This window comes from Pyrgilauda ruficollis, unplaced genomic scaffold, assembly GCF_017590135.1.
Source record: "Pyrgilauda ruficollis isolate IOZ18807 unplaced genomic scaffold, ASM1759013v1 scaffold13, whole genome shotgun sequence".
Classification (NCBI taxonomy): domain Eukaryota; kingdom Metazoa; phylum Chordata; class Aves; order Passeriformes; family Passeridae; genus Pyrgilauda; species Pyrgilauda ruficollis.
Genome location: NW_024511432.1, coordinates 2,759,343 through 2,786,856, shown reverse-complemented (window position 1 = coordinate 2,786,856; position 27,514 = coordinate 2,759,343). Strand labels below are relative to the sequence as shown.

Sequence of the window (27,514 nt, the reverse complement as noted above, 5' to 3'; positions counted from 1 at the left end):
ATGTGCATAAAGTGCCAGTCAGAGTGAACTATGGAGGCAAGGTCTGACCATGAATAAACGTTTTGAGACTGGGGATTCACTTCTGTTTATAAACACCTAATGCTATTTTTGCATTCAAGTCCAGTTCTCAAAATGGAGTTGGGAGCAAGGCTCCCTGGAAGCCTTAACCTCGGGGCTTGTCTGCAGGAGGAACTCTACCTGCATTTCTCCTGTAGTCAAAACGTAAGTGAATTAAAATAAATCCAATTATGACCACGTTTTCTCTGATGGAGCACATCCACACAGGCTCACCATCTGCTTTAACTAATCTCTGCTATGAATTCATAGCCCTGTGTTGTTCAAGTTAGTCTTCTGGGGTATTTTTGGGTAAACAAAGATTAAATCTGTTCAAAAATATGATTTACAGCAATGTTTATGTAAGGGTGTTCTACATAACTTCAGTCTTGTTTTGAACTGTTTTCCATGCAATATTAATCTGTTTTCCAACTGATTAAATGAAATGTGTGCTAACTCTTAATATGCAATCCCTCACTTTGGACTGACAGTGGTTTATGCTGGCTTGTGTTGAAAGGGTTTCTGATGGAGTTGAATTATGCTGAAGTAAGTCAATGACCTGGAGAGACATTCTATGTTTAGGGAGCTGCCTGTATTTAAATGGGGCTTAAAGTTGTCACACCTGTAATTGGACTGTTTCAATGCATTTTATGTATGCGCAATCAGGTTCCAGGTAATCTGTGGTCCTTCAAGACGAGTAAGAAAGTGTATGTAATCCTTAAGAGGAGCCTGCTGTACACATGAAAGCAGATTTAAGATGTTATTTTCATTACTTACTTGCTTTAGACATTTGTTTTCTTTCTCCATCCTTACATTTTTTACCATGTATCTCCAGGAAAGACCTTCCAGTGCTGTTCCTGGCAGAGGGACACCATGAGAGCTGGCATGATTTCATGTGCCCACCACAGACATAAACCCTCAGGACCCTGAGTGTGACAAGAGTTGTGTGCAAAGCCCAGGTGCTGCATCCAACATCCCCCAAACCCACTCCTCCTGCCCCAGATAAATCACCAGTGACTCTAAATCCGCTTTTTCCCAGGGCTAATGAGTCTCCAATTAACAATTTCTTCTGTCTGTTGGGCACTAATCTAACAGAGATGTGGTTGTAATGTAAATAACAAGACTCCAAGTCATGTTAGTAAGTGAGATCTGTTTATGGGTACTATAATTTCATTCAAGGACTCTTGCATAAAATGCCAGTCAGAATTAATTAAGCAGCAAAATCCTAATGTTTGCCTAAATTCAGTGGCAAAACGTTTAATAGTCTCTTTACCTTTGAATTTCTCTGTTGCTGTTAGTCATCAAAATGTGGTTGTGTGCTGTCGGGTTTGTAAAGAGGGGACTCTGTCACTTCAACTAATTAACACAATCCAAAGGAAATTTAAGACTTTTTAGGCTGTGGCTGGAGCAGAAGACAAAAGGTGTTTGACATCATCACCAGCAAATCTCCTCTGGTGCCTCCAGAGAAAGATAAAATGCTGGTCCAGAAGCATTATTGCTCATTTAGGCTTTCTTTAATGAGTCCTGAAAGGCTCATCAGAACTGAGGTGGTGTTGGTACCAGGTGTGTCAGAGCAGCCAAGGTGCTGGGGTTACTGGAGGTGGGCAGGCCGTGTAATTTGGGTGAAAGTAGCAAGCCAGAAGGTGCCTTTATTTGTGGCATTTCCCCCTGCCCAGGCAGCCCACCCTGGCTTGTAAAAGTGACAGCACCCAGGAGCCTTTAAAATCCCGTTGCCACCCTGGCAGAAGGTGACAAAGCCAACATGGATGAGTTCAAAAGGCAAGAAGTTGTTTCAGAAATCTCGGCTGGTTTGTACCCAGCACACATCCCCCCAGCAGCTCTCACGCCACCCTGCCTCCCTCTAACTTCACAGAAAATTCACCTTCCTGGCTCTGGAGCTCTCCTGGAGGTGTCCAGGCCCTGCCCCTCTGTCCCATGCTCTGCAGGGACATGGACACCCCCGTGGCCCTTGGTCCTTTCTCCCTGCTCACCAAAAGATGCCAGCAAAGAGCTTTGGTTCCTCGGGCTCAGCTGCCAGTGCTGCACACCCGGGAGCTGATTTTCCTTGAAAGGTCTGATTTTGGCATATTCCCCAGTGGGACTGGAGTGCAGAGTGAAGCCTTATTCTGCTGATCTGGATAATGTCATCAGATGGAGAAAAATGATTTTTAAGCAGGCATTTTCACTAATTTTAATGGTGGATTTTTTTTTCCAATTAAAGAAAAAAAAAAAAAAATACTAAAATCCCATGTGTGCCCGTGCAGGAGTGTGGTCTATAATATTTAAATTGCCATATCCCAAGGGTTGAGTACAATGGAGAAATCAGCAATGCAGGAAATAGGGAGTGTGGATTTGCATTGGCCTTGAAGAAATGTATTCTGTAACATTTTTAAGATAAGGGAAAGAGGCAAGATGCTTCTATAGAGTTTTCTGAGTTCTAAAAGCTGTGGTTTCAACTGAAGTTACAGTAGGAATGGGATGATAGGATGGGAAGAAAGGAAATGGGAGTGCTTAGATGATGGTGAGGGAACCTGGGCTCTCTGTTTGAGAGAGAAGTGAGGTGATTATTAAGGAAAATCAACAAAATTTTAAGGGCATTTGGTCATTAAATCTAGAGGGAAATCTGCAGAAGAGCCTTACAAATGTCCCAGCCCCAGAGCTCTGCAGGGATTCAATAACTCACACAAAATTAACAGGAATTTCAGGTATTGAACAGAAAGTGTGAGTGCAGCCACACATGACACATGCACACACACACGTGTGTGTTTGGCCCCAAAGTTGCCTGGTTTTCCAACACCAGAGCCAACAAAAACCTCAAAAAACTGCCCCAAAAACTCAGCCAAAGCTGATTCTCCCCTCCCAGCCCAGGAAACCCTCTGTCAGGACAGCAGCTGGGTAATTTTCTGATCACTAAAAAATTCTCCAGATGGATTTTAAAGCAAGCTCTCTAGAGCCCAGGGATCACAAAAGTTCAGTAGGGCTGGACTGGAGACAGAATAAAATTACAGTGACATCTAGTGATCACTAATGTTTCACAAAGGTGTTAGCAGTGGAAACAATACGCATTCATTAAAAGAAAAAAATCAGCATTTTAAGAACTTAGCACAAAAAAATCAGAAGCTAGGGAAAGAGGTGGGCTAGAAGTGAGGGTAGATGATGTGAATTAAAGTGCTGCAGGGCTGACAGAGAGCACAGTGCTGCAGCTGTGGAAGGGCTGGGGGATGATTTCTGCAGGGATCTTTCCTGGGTCTGCATTTCTCCGTTTCAGCAGAGTTTGCTGATGGTACTAAATTGCAGCACATTCATATAAAAGAAACTTGACGTTTTGCAGGCTGGGAATAGAACTAATAAAATGATGTGCAGCTTTGAAAGTGTGAGCTAGTCCCCAGGGAGGGGAAAGCAAAATGAACCCTGTTCTGTGGCTGGAATTTGTAGCATGGCAGCAGCTCTGCCTCAGTGCCAGACAGACACAGGGAAAAGGCAAATAAAGAGGGAATGCCAGCTGGGCAGCAGAGCTACAGTTCAGGTTTGCATCTTGAAGCAGAGAGGGATTTGGGTTTGTGCTTGGCAGCAGAAGGAGCTAACTGGTTTTGTGGTGTTGATTGAGTGCTCTCCACTCCGGGTTACTGATTGACTGACGGCAGTTTAAACAAAAAGGGTTTTTCTTTTGGTTGTATCAGCCAGGCAATCTGGCCACAGTCATGACCACTTGGCCAGGCTGGATTCCAGTTCTGCTGACCTGCCCAAGCACCCTGCTGGGGCTGAGCCCCATTAATGGTGCATTAATGAGCAAAGGATTAAGAGAAACTCTTTCTCCAAGGAGGATGGGGCAGGACATTGCCTGTTTATGTTTTCATGGTGCAGAGTGATGGAAGCCCAGTCGGACAGGTTAGCTGGAGTTACAGTGGGCATGGAGAACTGATGCAGTGGGTGAATTGATTTTGCAGCTTTAACCCAGGAATCTTTGTGGCCACATAAATATGCAGGCAAATTTTCATATGATGAAACATTCAGGAGCTGCTTCGACAAAAGTTGAGAAGGAAGCTCTCAGCCAATTTCCAAGCCCTTCCCTTGAGTCCCCAGCAGCCAGGCAGGTTTAGTCTCTCAATTATTAGCTGAAAGCAGAATATACATTCTCACTGTCTGATTCTGGATGCCTCTGGAGTATATCCCTCAGATAGATGCATAAGGGGAGAGACAGATTCAGGCACATCAGATGCTGTGGCTGCCTCTGACTGTTGTGAGCAATAGCCACAGAATGGGAGTTTATTAAAAATGGTAGCACAAATTAACTACTGGGCTTCTATGATTAGGTATGAGATTTTCTAGGAGGAAGAAATGCGTAGTGGGACTTCAGGTGCTGAATTTCAGTAAAGATTTTGATACAATTCTGTCTGGAAAGTCATTAGCTATGCTGACATAGACAGGAATTGGAGGAATAATTGCAAACTGGGTAAGCACCTGGCAAAAGACAGATGATTTGGTGAGGTTGCTTAGTGCTTTCATGAGGATGTAGGGGAAGAGTTTCTCTTGCTGAAGGATTTACAGACCTGCTCACCCCATCTTCCCTGCAGAGCTGGGAAGCACATGGTGCCACTGATGGAAGCTGGAAAATGAGGGAAAAGGACATTGCAGCTGCTTTGCTGGCCTGGCTGGCTGCTGAGTCTTGGAAATTTCCCAAAGGGTTTGCACAGCTTGGCTATTTCAGCAGAAAGCTATCTTTGGTTGGAGGCACTTTATTCCATCACCACCCTGGGTTCAGGGTCTCAGCCTCCAGCCCCAGGGACAAAAATGGATTTGTCAACATCGTGTTTGAGTGTGTTTGTGTGGCCCAGGGGGTGGCAGGGGCTGCACTGCAACACAAGGTGCAGCGCCTGGCGCTGGGCAGGTCCCAGCACAACTGCTGAGAAAGCAATTAAAAATAGCATTAGTGTGAATTGACAAATCTAGTGCTTGGTTTGGTCTCAGGGGGATGTGGCTGAACCACAGGCTTTTCTCCATGACAGCTCTATTTATTTTAAATAGGGGAGCAGAAGAGATGTGCCTCCAGATGCTTAAAAAGCTGGTGGTTACTTTTCAAGGACAATTTGACCAGAATTTCACAGCACAGTTCTTTTAAATAAGGGTTTGGAAGGCAGATGACAATCTTCCATCATGACAGAATCCTCAGCATCTGCCTGTGAGGAGACACTGCTGTGGGTGTAGCATCAATTTGCAGTGGTGTGATGAGGAAAAGCAAATGCAAGGAAATTAGTTGTCTTTCACCTTATGGGATGAAAATGCCCAGGGATGATGTCAAATTAATTAAGTTCATCATGTCTCAGCAAAGGCCATTCAGCAGTTTGTATGATCAAGGATCAAATTACTCCTTGCTAGAAAAAGTAGTATTATTATGGGTAATGTGTGGGTCATCACAGCAGGTGTGGAGCTTTTTTTTGGGAAAGGGATGATTCTTGGCATAGCTGGATTCCTGGATGCTGGATTTCTGACTAGATTCAGCAACCTGAATATTTTTTTTACAAGATTCACTCAGCTCCCAGGGCAGAAGTGGATGTGATTTTAGATCCCAGCAGTTATGAAAATTTACATGGAATTTCTTTCTCCACTCTGCACTCCAGAATATGACTCCCTCCACTGACCACATCTGCAATCTGCTTCCCAGCTTTCAGCCCCTCCCACTTGGAAGTCACACCAGTGTGTCCCCCCGAGCACATTGCAGGGCAGAAAGCCAATAAAATCCCACTAAAGGTAAGTCTGGGAGAGTATTTTTAATCCAGAGCATCTCTCCTTTCTTTTCCCTACTTGTACACCAAATTCAGCAGTGGAGTGATGGGAATACTTTGTCATCACAAACATATATTATTTCTGTGATGTGTGTTAGTACATAGTAATGAAAATATGTTTTCCAAAGGCACAGTTGCTTTTTTCCCCTTTGCTGTCACTATAACACTCTTCACCAAGATAAAAGGTTTCCTTCCCAACTACCTCAAAAAACAAAAAAAATAAAGTCTGAGTAATGGGAATGACAGAACTCGTGTAATTGTTCCTGCTTTGCATGCTTCCAGGCTGATTGCCTGAACTATGGCTGATCCAGATTCCCACTGAAGCCCAGGAGGGTTTTTGCACTGAAACAGCAGTTTGGTTTTAGAGGACCTATTTTGAGGAGCAGACCCAAAGCCAGGTGAGTGGAAGCATTGCCACATGGCTGTGGTGGAATGAGGACAATTTAACCCTGCTGAGGATGAGGCTTGGTAGTTTCATGCCTTATAAATGGTCACTGCTGCTGCATTTGGGCATATTTATGCGCAAAATTAAGGGTTTTTTTTTTTCTTTAGAGGTTAATCTATCTACATCCTTCTATATATATCTATATATATATCTATCTATCTCACCAAAGGAATTCCAGAGGCTGAACAAACTCTTATCTCCCCCTTGTTTTCATACACATGTAACTCTCCTTTGGTCATTTCACCTTTCCATTATTTGAGAATACTTTTCTCTTAAAAAATATCGAACCAGTACTTTTTGGATGGCGTGCACAGGTTGGAATACCCAGCCATTCCTGGGCCTGGCAGTGACAGACACTGTTGACTTGCAAACTCTCTTTGTCAGGCAGCTTGTACCAAAATGTTTGCAATTATGTGTGCCCAGGTAACAGGCTATTTTATGTATTTGCTTAGCAGGAATTTTTGCAGATGATCAGCTAATTCATTGGAGCATGATGTCTTATGTTGACTTTTGGACTAGACCAAAACACAACATTTATATTTTCATATGAGGCCTTTCTGTCCCTGCACAGAAGAATGCATGGCCCTGCAATCACCCAGCAGCTACCAATGATGAATGATGGACAATAATGGTGGACTCTGCTTTCCAATCTCCAGGACATTCTCCTCAGCATGCTCAGAATTTGACAACACTGCTGGCATCTCTGGGAGAGGCAGCCCATGAGATGGACACAGGAGCAGCATGTTAGGGGTGTATTATTGCTTGTGAAATGGAAGATAATTCTCCATCTTTCTAATTGGCAGATGTATGGGCACATTTCTCATCAAAGCAGTTATTAAAATGTTCTATTTTCCCTTCAAAACCTGTGAGATAAAGCCATTAATGTAGAAATACCAGTTGTTCCCCTTGTAATGGAATTTAACTGAATGATGACCATTTACATGTAAGAGATTCATACTGAAACCCTCAGAACTGGAAGGATCTGCAGACTGTGGTCTCTTCAGTCTGCATTAACGCCCTCAGAGTTGGTTTGTGTCAAAAAAACTCATCTTGGCAGGGTAAAATAAGCAGAGGAGATAACTTTTGACACCCACCAGCCCCCAGAAAATTGCATCAGATAAAGGAAAAACTAAAAGCAAGGTTTGGTCTCTTCTTCACTGAGAAAAGCCAAGAAATGTCCAGCACAGCTGCTCCCTTCTGTAGTCCCATAGGGAAAAGTTTCTGCTGGAGCTGCAGGCTCATCCTTTGGCTGGTGGGATGGACAACACCCACATGGTGGATGTTGAGGATACAACTCCAGAAAGACAGCTTTGATAGCTGGAATCACATAAAGAAGAACATGAATGTGCAGCATGAGGGAGTTCTGCCATTATGAATATGTTTATAGGTGTGAATATTATTACCAGCCTTGGATTAGGGCTTCATGCATCTATTAAATTCCCTTTGGAAATGAAAGGCAAGAGCCAGACACTTGGCTCAGGGTGTGCAATGTTTCCTTTCCCAGGAACTCAGAGCTCAGTAGGATCTGACCTTGTGTAGTTTAAGACATTAGACTAATTCCATTTAAAAAACACCATAATTGTTTTATTATTTTAAGAGTCTGTCTTTATATAGTCATAGTTTGTATATTAAGCATCCTTGTAATAATATAATAAATATTATATAACATACAATATAATATAATATGATATAATATAATATAGATAATAGTATACCTTCATTTCTTATATAGTGTGCCAAAGAGCTGAATATAGAAGGGAGCAGACACTTGACTTTTACTCAAATAAGGCACCCAATGCTTTTATTTCCCCAAGCAAATATTGCAGCATCGAATGCTCCATTAAAGCAGGGAGGGAGGGATATTTGATGAGGCCTCTCAAGAGAGTTTGGATGAGAGAATGATTTCAGTATTAAATTTAATGCTGTCAGCAGTTTAAATTTATATAAAACTGAGTGCAATTAAATTGAGGATCTTCTGGAAAAACCTCAGCCAGCTCCAGCTCCTGCCAGGGTTGGGAAACAGCATTTCAGTGTCCAGGTGGACAGCAGTGTCCTTTCCAAGGACATTCCTGTGGTCCTGTTCCCCATCCTAGCTGGCCCAAGCTGGGCTCTGCCCTTTGTGGTTCTCAGGGGCAGGTGAGGGCACGTTGTGGCCATTGCCCACAGCTGTGATTGCAGTTTATTGCCCCACCTGGAATTAGCCCTGCTGATCTGGCATGGCACTGAGCAGACTCTCAAGAGCAGCCTTTCCTTACCTTCAGCACTCCCTGGCTGAGTTTTGCCCTGTGCTGGCCTTGGGCCCACGTGGGCAGGGTGGGAGTTCGTGGTTTCAATGGCTTGGCTGTAAAATGTGCCTGAAGAAAAAGGAGAGTGGTTCTGGAGCTGCAGGCTCATCCTTTGGTCGGTGGGATGGACAACATCCAACTGCACATGGTGGATGTTGAGGATACAAATCCAGAAAGACACGTAGCCACAGCTTTGATAGCAGGAATTACATAAGGAAGACCAAGGATGTAGTGAGCTGGGATGAGAATTTGAAAGACATGGAAGAAAATGCTCAATAGCAGAAAGGTTTTAAGAAGAGGAGTTGGGAAACCTGAGTATCAAAGTACCAGAGATAATGGGTTTTGCTCCTTGTGGGTCAGAAAACATCTGTATTTAAAAAGGGACCCCAAATTTCCCTGGAACTGACCCTGAGACAGTTCACATAAGGGAATGTGGAGAGGGTTCAGTTCTGGCATCCTTTTTGGTCCCAAAAACTCTGGATAAGGAGCATGGGTGGCTCTCCTCACATATTGTACAGAGACGGGTTCAAGGAATTTCAGGATGGTTTCCATCAGGACTGGGATCTGCCTGCTTGACTCCTGGCTTCTCCCTGTCAAAATGAGGGTCTGTGGGGAGAGAATATCAGCAAGATTGAGACAGGAGTATGAACTTTCTCTTTGTACTGATTTGGATCTGCCCAGATGAGCCTGATGAGGGCAGGTTCTCCTTTCCCCTCAGCATCTTGTGGCTTGGGCATGGGTTCTCTCTTGTGGGGTCACAGACGGGCCACTGATGGGATGATAAAGAGCCAAATTTGGATATGGGAGTGGAGCTGTGTAATGGGTTATCACAGACATCTTAGTTTCATCTGATTTATTAGCTCTGCTAATTATCCCAATAAATCAGCGTTTGAATGGAACTTGGCATTGACACTAAGTATGAAGGACTGGCACTACTGTCGGGGAGCTAACAGGGAAGATCCAGCTGCAGATGCCAGGGAATGAATGAGACTTGACAAAATGCAATCGAAATTGGGAGATAGAAAAGCAATATGACATACTCTGAGAGGATGGAGCTCCCTGTGTGTTACTACTTTGTAGTCATCACATTGCCAAGAGCATCTTCAGCATGAGCAACAACTGCAGGTGATTCCTGTGGGCAAGGAGCAAAGGTGACACACACACTGCTGGCTCAGTGCTTTTGTACATTCTGTGAAATTTGCTGCAATAAAAACCACATGGAAATCACACAGAACAAAGGAAGCAAAGGCAGCAGTGAAGTTCCTGTGCTGCAGACTGGGGTAAGCAGGTTGCAGGTGCAGGTTACCGTGCTGAAATCTTGGTGTTCTTCAGAAACAGTGCAGAATCCTTTTTCGACCGAATGCAAGGTTTCCTTCCCCACATTTCCAAACAAACAGTAATCTAATGACTGGGAGTAAAAAATGACATCACCTGAGCACATCCAGTCAGCAACTGAAACAAAACCATTTTGGTGACAGCCTGCAGAGACCATCAAACAAGTGAAAATGTGAAGCAGCCCGTGCTCTAACAACAGCCAGGTTTACACCGCTGCTGGCTTTGCTGGCTCACTCCAGCTCACATGCTCCACCCTTCTGGGTTTGCCTTTTTTTTTTTTTTTCCAGCCTTTGCAATCTGACAGAGGCGGGTGAAAGCAAGTTGAGGGAAAGGACATTCCCCTGAAGAGCAGCTGGAGAGCAGTCCTCCAGCCTGTCTGTGCTAAGCAGAGGACAGCCAGGAACCTTCCAGGCTTTAGCCTAGAACCACCCCCAAGGCCTGGAGGCACACTGGCACTAGAACTGATTTTCCAGGTAAGCCTTTTTCTTAACCCCCGGATCTTGATAGCTGAGTGCTCTCTAAGCAGGAAGTGAAATCTGTCTGGGGACAAAAGACAGCAGAAATGGTGTAAGGGCAGAGCAGGGAGCTCAGCTGCTCGGTGTTGTAGATACGCTGCTTTATTTATTTATACTCAGTTGTGAGCCTCAAGCTACTCGGGCATTTGTGCCATCTGCCTCATCTCAGCAACCCCCAGGAAAACAGCCCTGTAAACACCCTCAAGAGATGGACAGACAGACAAACCCACACCAACATTTTCCCTGTGAGTAAAAAGTTATTGCACATGTTCTGCTTGCTGTGGCGGAGGCAAAGGAAGGGAGAAAAAGGGAAAAACTGGTCTAACTGGGATGCTGGTTTAAAATTCACACAACAAGAACTAAGCTTGTGCCAAGTTCTCAGAAATGAATGGAACTGTAGTTCTGGGAAAATCCTGGGAACAGCCAAAAGCTGAACAAAGAGAACCTCCTGACTCTGATGCTCTTAACCCCTTCGTGGATCACTCAGGCCTGCTCCGATGTTGAGACACAGTGGTGGCCATGATCAATAGTCAGAGTTCTGTAAAGCCTCTATCCTAAAGGTTATGTGGGGACCCAAACCGTGGCAACCCCTGCTTCTGACAGGATATTACGCCAAATGGGAATTTTTCATTGTCTTTGTTTTGTTTATGTACTGAAAATACCTTTCCAAAATTCCCATACAATTTTGGATTTGCCATTTTTCATCAGATTGGGAATATAATCCTGTTGAACAATTGGATATTTTAATTTTACTTTGGGAGTTGCATACAGGAACTTGAGAGCATTTTTGGACCTCTTGCGTCAATAATGGGAACAACATTGCTCCATATTTACAGATGTCTGAAATTTAGCAGTGCCTGGGGAGAAATAACAAAAGGACTTGGCTCCATCAAAATTCCACTCCTTCCATCAAGAGCTGGGAGGGCTCGAGCTGCTTTCTATCCCTGTGTTTGTGAAATAGCCTTGCACTGAGCCCTCTGCCATCCCAGAGGAGGTCAATGTCTTCTCCCCCGCCCAAGGGCAGCCACCCACCAGTGGGAAGACTATGAACAGAAAGAGGAACTACATCAGAAAAAATGATCACAGAAAATGTGAGGTGATTTAGAACCTGGTGATTTAGACCCAAGCCTTGGTTTCCTCCTGTTGCTGGAGAAGGGCTGTGATTAGCAGGACTGGGGAGCTAAGCTGTGCTCTGGGGAGGCAGCTCACAGCAGATGAGCAAAAACCCTCCCACAGCCTTTTCTGCCCTAAAAAACCCTTCTGCACTCCAGGTCACATCTGTTACCACAGGCACGGAGAGTAGGAGCAGGTGAGACCAGCTCGTGCCTGGCTGCCAAAATAATGGATGAAACACCATGGCAGGACAGATTTGCTTCAGATTTGGTTGCAGAGGAGGCTCTGCATGCCACTGCAAGAGTGGGAGGGTTTGTTTTCTGCTTCTGCTTTGCTGAAACCACGAGCAAAGCAGTTCAGATCTGGGGAGTCTCAGTTCCTATAATTTCTAGCAGGGAAACATCGGGCAGGAACTCTGCTGAAATGTGCTTAGCACAGCTGGAGCCTCTCGTCACAGCTGTAAAAGAGGCAAATAAAAATAACATTTGTGCTCATCAGCAGTGTCCCATTGGTTTCTCTCAGCACTATTACTCAGCTGCCTTTGATATAGATATTAGTCAAATCCTGCTCCTCTTCTGAGCACCCCATTAAAAGGGATGAGGAAGAGCCTTCCACCACTTCTGACACAGCCTATTATTTTTTCCCACCCTTCTCTCAGAGGCAGCATGGACATCAAGGAGTATTTTGCCAGAATTTCTTACCAGGGCTCCCACAATAAGCCGGACCTGGCTACCATGTCAGATATATTCCAGCACCACATCCGAGCTGTGCCTTTTGAAAACCTCAGCATCCACTGTGGAGAAAGAATTGAGCTGGACCTGGAAGCAACCTACAACAAGATAGTGAGGAAGAAACGTGGGGGCTGGTGCATGGAAAACAACAACCTGCTGTCATGGGTCCTGAAAACTCTTGGCTACAACGTCACCCTTCTGGGAGCAAAAGTTTATGTCCCAGAGTTTGATGCCTATCCAGAAGAAACTGATCATCTGCTGCTACGAGTGGAGCTTGATGGCAAATCCTACATTGTGGATGGGGGATTTGGGATGGCCTACCAGCTGTGGCAGCCAATGGAGCTGATTTCAGGGACAGATCAGCCTCAAACTCCTGGGGTCTTTCGTTTTCAGGAGGAGAATGGGACCTGGTACCTGGAGAAAGTGAAAAGGAAGCAATGGGTCTTGAACCCAAGCACCTCGACTTCCCCAAATGTGGAAAATGAAGTTTGCCGTCGGATTTATCTCTTTACCCTTCAGCCACGAGACATTGAGGAGTTCAGGGGCTGCAATTCCCACCTGCAGACAGCACCTGACTCTCTCTTTGTGACAAAGTCCATCTGCAGCCTGCAGACTGCTGATGGCATCCGGGCACTGGTGGGGTGGAAACTCACAGAGATAAAATACAATTATAAGGACAATATGGATCTTGTGGAAATCAGAATCCTTGCAGATGAAGAAATAGAGAAAACACTAAAGGAGAAATTCAATGTAACACTAGACAAGAAATTTGTACCTGTCAATACGAGCAGGTTATCTCTGTTCTAACTCACTGCCTGGATTACAATTCAATTCAGTGGCATTACAGGCAATTCTTCCCTCTCTTTCTGACAAGCATCCAAAGGTTAATCTTTCTCCTTCCGACTACACCAGTGTAAGGCAGAACATACTAGCAAGAATCGGGAAAACAAATAGATTTTCACAACTATTCCTGCATTTCTTTTTAGGTTGGGTACAAATAATGCCTGCCAAATTCAATCAAATCATTACCCTTCTGTTTTGTGCTTAGCAGGAAGCAGACTCAGCCCATTCCTTACTCCTTTCATCTCTTAAAAGCTTTTCTGAACACAACCAGTGTAGCTGGGCAGAATGATGGAGCTGTATGTCTTGGTCTTTATTACCTGGTGCTGCCACCTTGGGAAAATGATACCTGCCTCTTAAATGAATACTATATTATTTTGGGAGTGTAATAGCCAAAACCACAAAGACATCCTGTGCTGAGTTCCTCCAGTCAAGCCATAAGCCTGTTCTCTTTGCTCTCACATCCCCAACAGCCTCTCACATGGCACTCAGGCCATCCCACACCTGTGCAAAGTCACCATGTGGCCACTTGAGGACAGGTTATTTATGACTCAGAACTGAGGACAAGAAATGTTATTGACAATTCTGTGTTGTTTCAGACTTTGCACAGCTCCTGTTCTCTCAGTGACATAACCAAAGAGCAGCATTTCTTTGAACTGAAAGCATCTCCTGAGCATTTTGTTTGCTTCCACTCCGCAGCAGACTGCTGGGAATACATGTTCCTCTCCTCAGACTCTACTCTGGGTGTTATTGCACGTTAATTATTACAGCAGAACCCAAACACATGCACAGAATTCTTTTTGTGAAACATATCTGTTCTACTGAGGATGTGTTTGCAGTGATACTAATTATATTGATATAAGGGGAAATGATGAATCTTAATCACATACCTAAGGGCTAAGATTTCTAGTAGCAGAAACGACTCAAATGTGACCCCTTTGCCCTTTGAGAACATGCTTGATGTTCCTTTATGTACAAATCTTGGAAGCATTACAACTACGCACTTATAATTAAGCAAATTAATGAATTACAATTAAATAAAAAAAATCAAGCACTGTGAACTGGAATTATTCCGATTTTCCCCCCATGTATCCCCATAGTAAAAAATAAATGTCATTAATCACTGAAGTTGTCCTGATTATTTGTAAGTGCTAATATTTTCCATCTAAGGCTTCTAAAAAGACAATAACTCACTAAACCTTTTTCACTTGTTATGCAGCACATACAGCTTTCTAGAACTAGCAGTTCAGATTTAATAAAAGCTGCTTTTCTGCATCTTCAAAACCTATTTCTTAGAGACACAGCAAGCTCTTGAAATCCCTGTCTTCCCAGAGTCATATTGACTTACATGTGCTTGGCTGCAGGAGTAAAATAGGTCCTTATAGCTCATGAGGCTCTCCCATGCTATGAGAAAGTGCAATGAGGTTGTAAAAGAAGGAGAGGTTTCTTATGGTGTGGAGCAGCAGTTTGCAACACAAATGATCAGAAGAAATTGTCCCAGGATGTGGCTTGTTTATGACCTGTGTTTTTCCGTGGCCCCCAAATTAGTGGGAGAGCTGAAGGAGCTAAACTCAGTGGGTCAGCAGGGACAAAGCACTGGGATGAGGAGAAAGTCCAGGCAGGTCTTGTGAAGTTGTGGAGGAGGAGAAGATCCACACAGAGCCAAGAATCTCCATCCTTTGTGGGAACAAACATAGGAAACACCTCAAAAGGGCTGTGCCCACTCCTCTCTCCCTGTGTCAGGGTGTTTCCTGCACTTTGTGCTGGTCTATAGGCTCAGGGGAATGAGTCCAGAGCTATAAAATCACCTTTAAATTCAGAAATAAGGAGTTATGTCCATTGCCCCCGAGATGCAGCGTGTGGAGGGCAGGAACAGGGAAAGGCTCTTTTCTTTCTGCTGACTCATCTGGAGCATGTGCACAGCTCAGAGCTCCTGCCCCCTGCTCACCACAGAGGCACAGTGCACTGCTGAGCAATACCATGGAACTTGCTGTTGGAAGGACAAAAAAGAACAGGAAAAAAAAAATTCTCTTTTCAGATTGCATTAGTTTGTTTCTGTCCTTATCACTAACTTTGGAGGCAAATACTTAAAGGCACAGCAGGTTCAGGGAGCTCAGATTTCTCTGGGGGCAGCATCTTCTCTTTCGAAGGACAGGGCTTCTCTTTGAACCCAAGGGAATTTAGGTAACTTGTGTGACTTGGCAAATCTGACCTTGTTGCTTGGCGGGGCTGGTGTCAGCCACGAGGAATAGCTCAGTGTGTGGAGTTCAACAGCTGCCATCCCCACCAATAAATCAGTGACTTCCTGTCCTGGATCACTCTCTGTCTATCATAAGTCACTTCCCACAGGGATCCAGACACATCAGTGTCAACAATATAAAATCTGCATCATTTTTGCACAAGTTCTTTGCTGCTTTAGCGTGGGAACATCCACCAAGGTGCCCCAGACTCTGAAGCCCCAGGGTGACCTGCAGGGTTGAGGATGGGTTTATAAGTTAAAACCACTTACAGAAGTTGCTGATGATTCCCATGATTTGCACTCCTGGTGGGTTCAGCTGCCATTCAGTGATGTGGAAGGTTAACATCTCCTCAATATTGTAAACAGTTTGGGGACTGGATCATTTCCAGGCTCTCTGTGCAGCACCTAACACAACAAATTGCTTGACAGGGCTTTCCACACATATGCCAATACAAATAAAGCAATAAAACCATCAGAATAGAAACAACTATTAAAGAAGAAACTCTCTGCCCTCTTTGGCTGCTGTGCTGGAGGATAAAGCTGTCCCTGGCAGGCACTAAAGGCTGCCTGGACCTTTAAGAGCTGCAATTGCCAGTGCAGCTCTTCCTGGGACCTTTGGAACAGCCCAGGGTGGAAAGCCTGAGCTGACTGCCTGCGAGGTAAGCTCTGCACGCCTGATCTTTAACTTCATCCTGCAGCTTTGGGCCAGCCCTGCTGGGAAAGCCTTCCCCTGTGAGTCTGCACACCCTGTGCACAGCACTGCAGGTGTATTAGCAAAGCACAAACTACAGGAACCCCAGGGCTGATGGTGAGTGAACATTGCAAGGGCATTTTCCAAGTGCAACATCGAGTGTTTGAGAGTGAAACTAACCCTTTATTTTGAGCCAGAGTGTATGAAAAATGCAGCTATTGACTCACAGTGTAACTTGGAATCAAACAAACTGTGTAGCCATATGCAAGAGGATCCAGCCTTAGAAGTGCCTCCTTATTCTCAGCAGAGAACTGATCCTAATATTCAGCCTAATTACAAAAGGACCCAGTGATCCCAAGGGACGTGTGCAGACAGGCAGAACTAACATCTGAATCTCACTGCCCTCAAAGATGCAGGAATGCTGAGCAAAGCTCAGCTGCTGCAGGGGCAGAAGCAAACAGGGCTGAGATCTGGACTGAGGCTCAGGATATTTGGCAACTCAGTTTTGGAATGCAAATTGTCCCCTGGGAGAGGGCTTGCTCACTGCTGCAGCCTCATGGCTCACACAGCAGGAATGGCTGTGCCAAGGAAAATCTGCCTCCAGGAAAGCGAGGGAGTAAACACTGATTTATGTGGATGCTCCCTAATGTCAGTGATGTTGTAGTGCATCTTTATTATATTTAAACCTCTTTAAGTATTCATTGAGACCAGAGCGTGTGTTGTCAGGCACCACAAGGCTGTCTCTGAAGCAGATTTTAAATTGATGAGGCCAGAGAAGGGGCAGCTGGGGAAACTGAGGCATGGGCAGGGAATTTCCCAATATATTTTCCCAAATCCTCATTGGCAGCACCCCATGGGGTGGATGAAAGGAGCTGGTTTTATTCTTTGCTTTCCCCATACAATGGGGACACCCAGACCCAGGAGATGGGTTACAGGGGGGGCATCAGGCCTTCTGCTGCTGACCCAGGGCAGGGACTGATCTGGTTTCGCTTGAAGGCAAATTCCAAGTGTGTCAGACCCACCAGACTGATGCCTGGACTTCTCTGGACTCCTGCTGGTCACAGAGGTTCAGCTCCATACCCTCATGGGGTAAAGATGTTTCTATTTTCCTATGTAAAATAGCTGAAAGTGGGAGTAGAAAGAAAAATGAGGCAGAGGAGCATAGGATGAGCCTGCCAGTGAACACGTGTGCTGTGAGTTGGAAGGGAAATGGCTTTCTGCAAGTGTTACCAAGGAGATCCTGCCAGAGATGAGGCCCTTGTCCTAAAAAAGAGTTGGAAAAAAAATCATAAAATGCAGTATCAAAGAGACATTACTGTTTTTTCATGTAGACTCTTTGGTTCCTTTTGAAGTGATAATGTTTATTTCTTATTCTCTTACTGGGATGATCTATTCTATCAAATTTTCCTGTGGGTTTGCATTATCTAGTCTGAATGTTGGTACTAGTGGAGATCAGGAATAATACAACCAAGTCATGTGAGTTGTGCTGCTGGCATCAAGATTGGGGTTAAAGTCTAGAGATTAGGTCATTGGATGTGCTGATCTGCTCAGGTGGGGGCACTTCCACCCGTGGATTTGAGGTAGGATTTTCACAAGTCATGGACATGGGGTCAAACTGCTGGACCAAAGCTGAGAATAGTCAGTGGAAGGGAGTTTGTCCCATCTCATCCACATCAAAGGATTTTTGGAAAATCCTCCCAGGGAACATTCACCCAGTTGAAGGAAGCAAGAAGTCCTCAGACTTTCTGGAAATTAACATAGCCCTTAACAGATTGTGAATTGTTCTGAACAACAAATATCCTTGCATGGAGAAAAGCCAAATTAAATCTAAACTAAGGGCAAAAGAAATCCTTGCAGAGAGATGATGAGTCACTGAATTAGAAGCCTTACAGGGAACCTTTTGTCTCTTGGCCACACAACCAGTGCCAATGACAGTGTCTTTCTGCTAATGAAAGAGGATCAGAGATACAGACAGAAAAACCACAAAATATTCCCAATAATTTGATCTGAAACTAAAGCCTTTAGTTTGTAAAAGATGGTCAAAGAAACAAAAATATTATGACTTGCCTTTCATGTACTTTTAGATCAATTCCTTTGATCCTTAGGTTAGAAAAATTGAAGTCCCTTTCTTTCACAGTCAAAGCCCTGTCTAAACTCCTCAGGGAAATTTAAGAGATTAAGAAAACAATGATCTACTTCACATGGAAACCTGTTTGAAATGGTGACACACCGAGATGTTAATCCCAGTTAACTGAATCCATGAATGCAAAACCTTCCAGTTAAATTACCTGTGGGATAAAGAAAGAATTGCTTACCTGGTACAGTAAAAGAAACAGCAAGATACTGCTGTGACTTTTATGCTGCTATGGTGTGGTAGCTTTTCTGCAAACCTGTTGTGTCTTGATTTTTGAAAAATTTTGTTATGTGGGATCCTCCTCTGTGGCCAGAGATTCTGTTATGGCATGTGCTGTGTCTTCCCATGGGAAAAACATCCTCCTGGTTTGAAGGCAGCCCCTGGGAGAGGGAAAGTATTATTGCTACCTGCTCCTGTCCCTGTCTCTTTTCAAAGAAATACTCAAAATTCTTTTAAATCCTCAATAAGACAGCCCAGAGTACATTTGCAGGCTGGTTAACCTGTGCTCCAGAAACAGGAGTGAACCCCTTGTCAGCTGCACAGCAGTAACTGGCTACTTTTCTGCTCACACAGGCAAAATGAACATTCAGGAGTATTTTGGAAGAATATCTTACAACAAGCCCCATAAGGATGCAGACTTGCAAACCCTGACAGCCATCCTCCAGCATCACATCCAGACCATTCCTTTTGAGAACCTCAGCATGCACTGCGGGGAGCCCATCGAACTGGATTTGCAGGCTACTTACAATAAGATTGTGAGAAAGAAACGTGGTGGATGGTGCCTGGAAACCAACCACCTCCTCTTCTGGGCCATGCAAGAGTTAGGGTATGACGTCTGTATTCTTGGTGCAAACAGCTATGAACCAGCAGAGAACGGATACACTGCTCAGCTAAACCATGTCCTGCTGAAGGTGGTGATCAAGGGACAGTCCTACATAGTAGATGCTGGGTTTGCTGGAGCCTACCAGATGTGGCAGCCGCTGATGCTGATTTCTGGGAAGGACCAGCCCCAGGCTCCTGGCATTTTCCGCTTCACGGAAGACAACGGCACCTGGTACTTAGAGAAAGTGAAAAGGAAGCATTATATTCCTGAGCACTGCAAGAATGACTTCCCTCATACTCCAGAACTGGGGAATATCCGAAAAATACATAAATTTACTCTTGAGCCACGGCATATAGATGACTTCCAGGAGATAAATACATACCTCCAAGTGTCTCCAGATACCATCCTTTGGAAGAAGTCAATATGCACTCTCCAAACCACCAAGGGGGTCCTTGCCTTAGTTGGATGGACCCTCACTGACATGAAGTACAACTACATGGAGAACATGGATCTGGTGAACATCACAACCCTTACAGATGAAGAGGTTGAGAAGACACTGAAAGATAAATTCAATATAGTACTGGAGAACAAACTTGTACCAGTAAATGTTCGTGGCTTGCCACCTAATTTAGTGGATAAGATCTAAGTGTAACACTGTGCTAGATGGATCTTTAAATAGCCAAGAGGAAAATTCTAAAATTAACATTAATTACAATAATCTAATTTTTAACTCGAGGTAGTCACAAAGCTTGGTAAATTCCAGTATACTGCTAATTAACTGCAGATATCAATTGCATATTTTTTATTAAACCTCTCCTTTAGAAACCAAGACATCTTACTAGCTCTGTTTTGTTCATATGGAAGCTGTTTTTTGACTCCTTAACTTTTTGTTCACCTTCTCAAGAACTCATTTTATTGCAGATATATTTTGAGGCAAATGAGACGAAAATTATGCAAAAGGAGAGGTTGTGCTACCATTTTACAGAAAAGACATCTAACTTTTTTCTGGTATTATTTCCAAGCTTCTCAGTGACTTTTACAAATTATTCACTTCCCTTAACAGTCCTAAAGTTGAGCTGAATTAGGCTTTTAAATACTGTAGAAAACAAGAAAGGTTAAGACTTTTTCAAAACAAGCCACCATTAGGTGCTGATTAGCTTATGAAAAATTGAAAGACTTAAGTCCTGTTCCCTTTTCAGAAATTGACTTAAAGTAAGATATTTATCCAAGGGTACCTAAACCTCCACAAAATCTGTCTAATTTTGAGTACCCACTTTTTCTGAGTCTGATTTATCTGTGTCTCTGAATTCAAAATAAAATTGGTAGAAGATGAGATGATTCAACAGTTCTTTTTGTACCAAAACTGGAAAAAAAGTTCAATCTTTGAAAAAAGATCAATCTTTGCAAAGTATAATTTAAACTTTCGGGACCATGCCTTCATGTGATGTCAAGAGGAGATGATGGTATTAAAGACAAAATCTTCATATTTATTACAAACAGTATTCTGCACAAAAGTTACCTTAAAACACAAAACAAACACAAACACAAAAGCTACCTTAAAAAGTGTGGATGCAAAAGAAAGCCCTGGGAAGTGAGGATGTGCCACCAGTGTGGTTTGACAGCAAGATATCCATAACACAGAAGCCTTTTCCATGATGATACCTGTGCTACTGTAGAGGACGTGCCATGAAAAAGGGCGACAGAAGAACATCAGCCAAGGAAAAGACTTTGATTCTTGTTTTAGTCAACTTTGATTCTTGTTTTAGTCAACCACACAGACCTACATGGCACCTGATGTGCCTAAAACTCAGGTGCTTCCCCAGGTGCAGTCTAATGAGCTCTTTGCCTTTCCCAGAAGCCTCTTCTGATATTCCACCTCCATCCAATGACGGGGACTCAGGCTTGATGGGGGAGAATTAAATAAACAGCACTGCAAGGCTGTGAGGCTGCAGGAGGCCAGGTTTTAGAGCAGAAATGCATTACTTCATGCAAATAAATATTTGCCATGGCATTCCTCAGGTGGGGCAGCTCCACAATAACACCTGCTACAGCTGAGGAGTTGAATGGCTTGGAACAGCTCCTGTATGGGCAAAGAAGGGTCATTTTGCGTCCATGGAGCTCAGCCTGCAACACAGCCTGCAACACCTTGGCACCTCAGTGCACCCATCAGGGCACAGATGAACATCCTCCACTGCAAAGTGCTGGTTTGCAAAATAACAATATTGAATTACAAAAAGTTACAACGCCATTTGCAACTGCCTACTGTAATTATTTTACATAGAAAACGAGTTCACTCTGGTCTTAACTAGGGAAAGGCATAAACATCTACTAATAGGAAGAAACAAAGTTTAATTTGCTCACGGATCAGCGAAGTCCAAAAATGTGAATTCTTTTTGGGTGGACTCTGCCCTTTCTTGGAATTTAAGATTCAGGAGCGAGGACCAGCAGAGCTTAGAAAGACAACCCTCACAATCTGTATCCACTCCTGGCTTCACTGACTGCTGCCCCTGTAATAAACCCCCCAGAAACTGAATACCTCAATAAATAAAAAGGGATCTCATAAGAGGTAAGTTTATTTTCTTAAAAAACCCCTCCAAAGAAAGATCCAAAAACCCTGGTTTCTTTATGATGTTAAAGGCCATGGACAATAACGTAAGCAACATTCTCTAGGAAAAATGTTCTAAAAATGTGTGGATATAGAGCTAAAATATCACCTGCTAAACAGGGGCTGTTGAAGAGGGCAAAATAGTGATGTGCAATTTCAATTCTTCTACCTTTCACTCTTCAGGAGAAGCTTCAATTCACTATAAAATAGATTCTTTTGTTTGGGTACAATAGTAGATATAAATTTGGAACTGCAACTTCTTGTTGGAAGTCATGCTTTTAGATACTTAAATTTATTTAAAAGTATTGCAAGTGCAAAGGAAGCAAAAGTACAGTCTAATAATCAATAGATTCTGCTTTAAGGGAATAAAATTACAGCTCTTTAAAAACAACTTAAAAAAATAACAGACTCTGGGTTGTGCAACCCAGGAAGTCCATGTGCTGATGTATTAGGATAAAGAAGATAACATATTTTCAACAGTAGAATTGCTGATACTGTGTATAGTCCTGGTAAGGAATAGGTTTGTATGAACACCTTCATTTTCACCTTTAATATTCTTCTGCTGATGTTTTTCTCTACATAAATCATAACCACATTTGTGGGACGACCTTTTCAGTACCTGCCTTTTCATCTGGTCTGCTCACATTTCAAAAGAACAGTGGCTTTCATCTCCTGCAGTCCATATCTAGTGCTGATCAAGCATATTATGGAGCTGCAGAAAGAAATTACAAATAATACAAACTTGAGAACCAGCTTTATACTGGTGTGATCTATTTAGTATTCACAGTCAGAGTGATAGGATCAGATATTAGATTCTGCAAATCAAAAGTGCCATGACTTTTATGTTACACTTAACAAATATTATTACATTGAACACATACTCCAAAAATACACTTAGATATCACTGGAAGCTAAATTCCTCTCTCTAGCAGGTAATGTGTAGTTTTTGCTGGTGCTCTCTGTTCGTTTGGGACAGCTGCCTCCACACCATGAATATGCACAGCATGAATCTGCCACTGAGAATCATTTTGAGAAATTCCAGTTTGCAGTAAACATTCAGTAGTTCACTGCTGAGTTAAAGGATTGGTGAGTTTTGAGAAAGCTCAGGACCAGAGAGAGTAAAGCAGCCCCTGTTCATTTTCAGGGTGGCTTGTGAGACACAGGGCACAGGAGGGAATGGAGGTGTGCTCCTTGTCTTTTAGGGCACTCACTTCGCTCCATTTGGATCCATTATTGCAACACCAAAATGAGTTTCTACAACACTCTGAGCAGACACAAGACTCAGTGGTCTGTGACTCTTTCAAAAGTCAGTTTTTTCAGCTATAATTATCTGAATAAAGCTTGACACTTTACTTTTCATGTCAACTTTTTGTAAGTGGTGGAAGAGCAAAGTGTACTGAACGAGCAATTCATTTACTGTCATGTCCATTAGTGGCAGACTCATGAAAAGAACATGTGAATCCTGGCTCAGAATGTGCTCCCTCCCACTGGCAGATGACACTGCCTCCCCCAGTGACAGTCCTGTCACTGAGCAGTGGCTTTAGACCATTTCTCATGAACCCTTATACACACTCCCAGCAAGATCTTACATTTCTTAACCCCGCTGTTACAGTGCAAATACAGGAAATCCTCTTCTTGCAGTCTCCTCGTATGAAACTGAAATGGCATCAGCTGTTTGCCAGAGGAACGACTCTAAGACAAAAGCAAACTCTCGTGTGCACTGCTCTTTGCTCAGGGAACCATTTGATAGGAATGCTTGTTTCCTTTAAATGCTGTTCTGATGAGGTTCAGTAGATTAAAGAATCTTTACTGGCAGAGCCAGGGCAGCTTTTCACAGCATCATAAATCACTGATGTAAAGAAACCAAAACACAATTCCTTCCTTTACAGGTGAGATGAACCTTGAAGAGTATTTTGCAAGAACTGGCTATAAAGGCTCCACTGAAAAACAAGATTTGGAAACCTTAACCGATATATTCCAGCATCACATCCGTGCTGTTCCCTTCGAAAACCTCAGCATCCACTGCGGGGAGAAAATTACTTTGGAGCTGGAGCACGTTTACAACAAGATTGTGCGGAGGAAGCGGGGTGGCTGGTGCATGGAAAACAACCAGCTGCTGGGCTGGGTGCTGAAGGGCCTGGGGTATGAGACCAGCTTCCTGGGAGCGTACGTGTTCAACCCCCACCAGAACGCCTACGCCACCCTCATGACCCACCTCGTGGTAAAGGTCATCGTCGATGGCAAAGCCTACATCGTTGATGGAGGATTCGGGGTGTCCTACCAGATGTGGCAGCCCATGGAGCTTGTGTCAGGGAAAGACCAGCCCCAGGCTCCCGGCGTGTTCCGCTTCACGGAGAAAAACGGTGTCTGGTACCTGGAGAAAATGAGACGGAAACAGTACATCCCCAACCAGAGCTTCTCCAACTCTGATCTGCTGGAGAAAAAGGAGTGCCGCAAAGTTTACATGTTCAGCCTTGAGCCACGGACAGTGGAAGATTTCCGTTTCCAGTGCACATACCTCCAGACCTCTCCAGATTCCCTCTTCACAAAGAAGTCCATCTGCACCCTCCAGACCACCGATGGATTCCGAGCGCTGATTGGGTGGACGCTCACTGAGACCACGTACAACTACAAGGAAAACATGGATCTGGTGGAATTTGTAACTCTCGAAGATGAAGAGGTGGAAAAAACCCTCAAAGAGAAATTTAACATCACCCTAGAGAGAAAACTTGTCCCCATAAATGTTAAAGGATCTTACACAATCTAGATGGCCAGGAAAACCTACAGTAATGCTATGTGGATACAGCAGCTTCCACTGTCTGTGTAATCCCTGCTGCAAGGTTATGGGATTCTTTTGCAGGTGACTGAAGGATATATACATTAGTATGAGATTAATGTGAATTTCACTTTGGGAAGAATCAGGAATTTAAGACTCTTGAGCCAGTTAGGTAAAATTATTTGATGGGAGATGACTGCCGTTCAATTTTTGGCACAAATGTAGGATTTGATTTGAATCTGGTTATAAGCTTGGGTAAGAAATATGTCTGGGGAATTTTGGACTGCCTGTAGCACATGAGTATGGATTATTAATTGTGATATGCTGCCAACACATTTTCTAAGGTTATTACAGGGAGACAAGTAATCTGTGAGCATTTAGACAAGAAACCACACATTTAAAACTTCATTTTTCACAAGATCCAACCACTCACAGCTCATCTAATTCCTCTACCTTTAATAAGAGTAAAACATTGTCATCTTGGAAAGGAGCATTAGGAGGCATAATTCTTTCACCATCATCCTTAGACAAACCATAGTACAAAATGAAAATCATCATCTTGTGCATCCCTCTGGCCATTACTGCAGTAAACTGCCCCAAGTAATTTTTGGTATGTAGCTATTCTTCTGTGATGAAAATTCTGTATATTGCAGTGTTATTGTGGCTGATGGGCTCTAAGGAGATAACTATTAAGCTTTGTTTCTGAGGTATAATCACCCTATAAACTGTGACTGGTACTTAAATGTCACAGCTGGCTTAGATTTACTTTTGTCCCAAAAGGGGTGGAAATTCTGTGCTTTTAGGACTGCATTATATTTGTACATGAAGCTAAGCCCACCATACCCTTAATTTTGTCCTGCAAACATGAGTGTCTATATGGCTGTCCTCCATGGGTACCACTTAACACAGGAGCTTTAATGCCATTAGTGTTTGTTCATCTGTATCAAAGTGAAAAAACAACCCAAGAAGCCAGCCAAATCTAAAGGAAACCTTCTCTTTTTTCACAATCATGTTTCCCCATTTTCCAGAAAATGTTGCTCCTCCTACCATTCTTCTCTGCAAAAAGCCCAACCAAGGAAACCACTAAGAAAGGGGAAACATTCTTAAATGCATCAAAAATAGCAGAAACACTAAAAAACATTCTTTCTCCCCAGTCTGTAATAAGCCTGAGCATTGGTCAAATGTTGATTCCTCCCACTGAATAGTCTTTTTGCTCAAAGACATAATCTGATCATTGATCTCACAAATGTTGTAAGTGTACACCTGAAAATAAATAAAAGGAAAATAAAGGCATTATGAGTTGTTTTAGGCACAGCTGCTCCCAGCTGCACCGACTCCTGCACACCCCATCTACCAAGTGAGGGCTGTTCACTCATGCTGATCTGCTGGCCAACCCTTCCTGCCTCAAACTTCTTAGGATCACAGGATCACTGAGGCTGGAAAAGCCTTTTAAGATCACAGAGTTCAACAATCAACCCAACATCACAACCATGTTCACCATTAAACTCTGTCCTTCAGGTGCCACTTCAGGGATGGTGGCTCCACCACTGCCCTTGACAGTCCTCCAGTCCTTTCCAAGCCTGTGAAAAAATTTTCCAAGTATCTAATCAAAACCTTCCCTGGCATAATTGGAGGCCATTTCCTGATATCCAGTCACTTGTTACCTGTTCCTTGCAACCTGTTATCCTCTTGAACTAAACATTGAACAAATGCAGCAGTGGTGTTGGAGACGATGAATTCCTACAGATACCTGGAGGAAGAGGTTGTAGGCTGAGGAATCACTGAAGAGGAGGCTCAGGAGTCATCTCTGCTGGGCTTGGCAGTCAGCAGCTCTGGGCTGATTGTGGTCTGTGCCAGCCCTTCGTGTGACCACCCATGGTGGCATCTCATGGCCTGGGTGCACAGATAGATGCACAGGGATGAGGAACTGAGAGCCGAGCAAGAGGTGACAGGGGACAGTGAAAGACCTTACTGAGGCCAGAACACAGCTTTCCTGTTAATAATGGAATTATGGAATTTGTTCAGTAATTTGTGTTCAGGTTATTCCTTCATATTAATGTCCCATTAAGGGTTTTTACCCCTTTCTAAATAATTGATCATTACAAGGAGCTCCCCGAGACCTCAGGGAACATTACAAGGTTTAAAACACCGATCACCTCCATTCCATCTGATGGGATTCTCATTTACCCAGCTGACCAAACCACATTTCTCTGTGCCATCAACCACAGCTGTTTTCTTGAGGACAGCCATTAACAGGGTGAATATTTTACCTCCCAACTTCCCTAGAGGTTTTCCTGCTGTTGCTCCCAGGTAATTGCTTGGATTTTGGTATGCAAAGGTTTCTTGGGCAGTTATGGGCTCCTATCAGCATTTAACTGGGCCTGCAGTGATGGGACTCACCCAGCTACCCCTTCTACTGTTTGGTTCTTAACAAAGATCTACAGAGCTGCTGGTGATTGAGGCTCCAACCATCTCCCTGACTCCCATCTGTTAATTTTTCATCTTGATGTGACAATTATAAGCAGGTCCTCACGGAGAAACATGAAATCACACAAAGAAATGTCAACACAAACAGCTAAGGAACAGTTTCACAGTTTAACTAAAGCTCCCCAAAAGCTGATGAAAGCAGGTTATTGAGGTGTGAATGCCAGGCCTGAAATCCCTCAGAGGTTTGAGATAAGAATGGTGTAAAACCAAACAAAACCAAACAAACCCTGAGGCCTCATGCTGGGGTTCCATTAGCAAGGCAGTATTGTGGAAGCTTATGTTTTCCCAGCCTGAAAAGAAAACCAAGTCCTTAAAGCATCAGCTCTCACAGAAACTTGAATTCACATGGTAGGGAACTGTGGGATCGCTGCCATCCTTCCCTACCACAATGCTTTATTAGCATTCTCAGAGAAGGGTTTAATGAGAGCCTAAGTGATTTTGCAGTTTTAGTTGTGGACTGTTGTTCAAATGAAGCAAAACAAATGCTGAGAAACCGCCCCCCTCCACCCCCAGACTCATCTAATTCCAAATACAATTTAAAAGTATGGTATTCCAATCAAGAGAAAGACAATTTCTTTTAAAGTCTGAATGCTGGATGAAGTCCCAGAATCTCAGCCCAGCTGCCCATTACACACACAGGCAATGCCCAATGGCAACG

At 43.6% G+C, this 27,514-nt stretch overlaps 3 protein-coding genes across 3 annotated transcripts; all 3 read left to right on the top strand.

Moving 5' to 3' along the window:
- Nucleotides 1–10,237: 10,237 nt before the first annotated feature.
- Nucleotides 10,238–14,203, top strand: LOC121348889 (arylamine N-acetyltransferase, pineal gland isozyme NAT-3-like). Its single transcript, XM_041458874.1, has 2 exons — nucleotides 10,238–10,375; nucleotides 12,189–14,203. The coding sequence occupies exon 2, from the start codon at nucleotides 12,196–12,198 to the stop codon at nucleotides 13,066–13,068; it is 873 nt and encodes a 290-aa protein (XP_041314808.1). The 5' UTR covers nucleotides 10,238–10,375; nucleotides 12,189–12,195; the 3' UTR covers nucleotides 13,069–14,203.
- Nucleotides 10,245–20,421, top strand: LOC121348890 (arylamine N-acetyltransferase, liver isozyme-like). The gene is made up of 2 exons (XM_041458875.1): nucleotides 10,245–10,375; nucleotides 18,739–20,421. The coding sequence occupies exon 2, from the start codon at nucleotides 18,744–18,746 to the stop codon at nucleotides 19,632–19,634; it is 891 nt and encodes a 296-aa protein (XP_041314809.1). The 5' UTR covers nucleotides 10,245–10,375; nucleotides 18,739–18,743; the 3' UTR covers nucleotides 19,635–20,421.
- An 845-nt stretch (nucleotides 20,422–21,266) lies between these two features.
- Nucleotides 21,267–25,624, top strand: LOC121348891 (arylamine N-acetyltransferase, pineal gland isozyme NAT-10). The gene is made up of 2 exons (XM_041458876.1): nucleotides 21,267–21,554; nucleotides 23,483–25,624. Exon 2 carries the CDS (start codon nucleotides 23,488–23,490, stop codon nucleotides 24,358–24,360), a length of 873 nt encoding a protein of 290 aa, XP_041314810.1. The 5' UTR covers nucleotides 21,267–21,554; nucleotides 23,483–23,487; the 3' UTR covers nucleotides 24,361–25,624.
- The last annotated feature ends 1,890 nt before the right edge of the window (nucleotides 25,625–27,514 follow it).

Excerpts from the sequence above, each read along its gene's own strand:
- LOC121348889 (XM_041458874.1), top strand. The coding sequence starts at position 12,196 with ATGGACATCAAGGAGTATTTTGCCAGAATTTCTTACCAGGGCTCCCAC.
- LOC121348890 (XM_041458875.1), top strand. The coding sequence starts at position 18,744 with ATGAACATTCAGGAGTATTTTGGAAGAATATCTTACAACAAGCCCCAT.
- LOC121348891 (XM_041458876.1), top strand. The coding sequence starts at position 23,488 with ATGAACCTTGAAGAGTATTTTGCAAGAACTGGCTATAAAGGCTCCACT.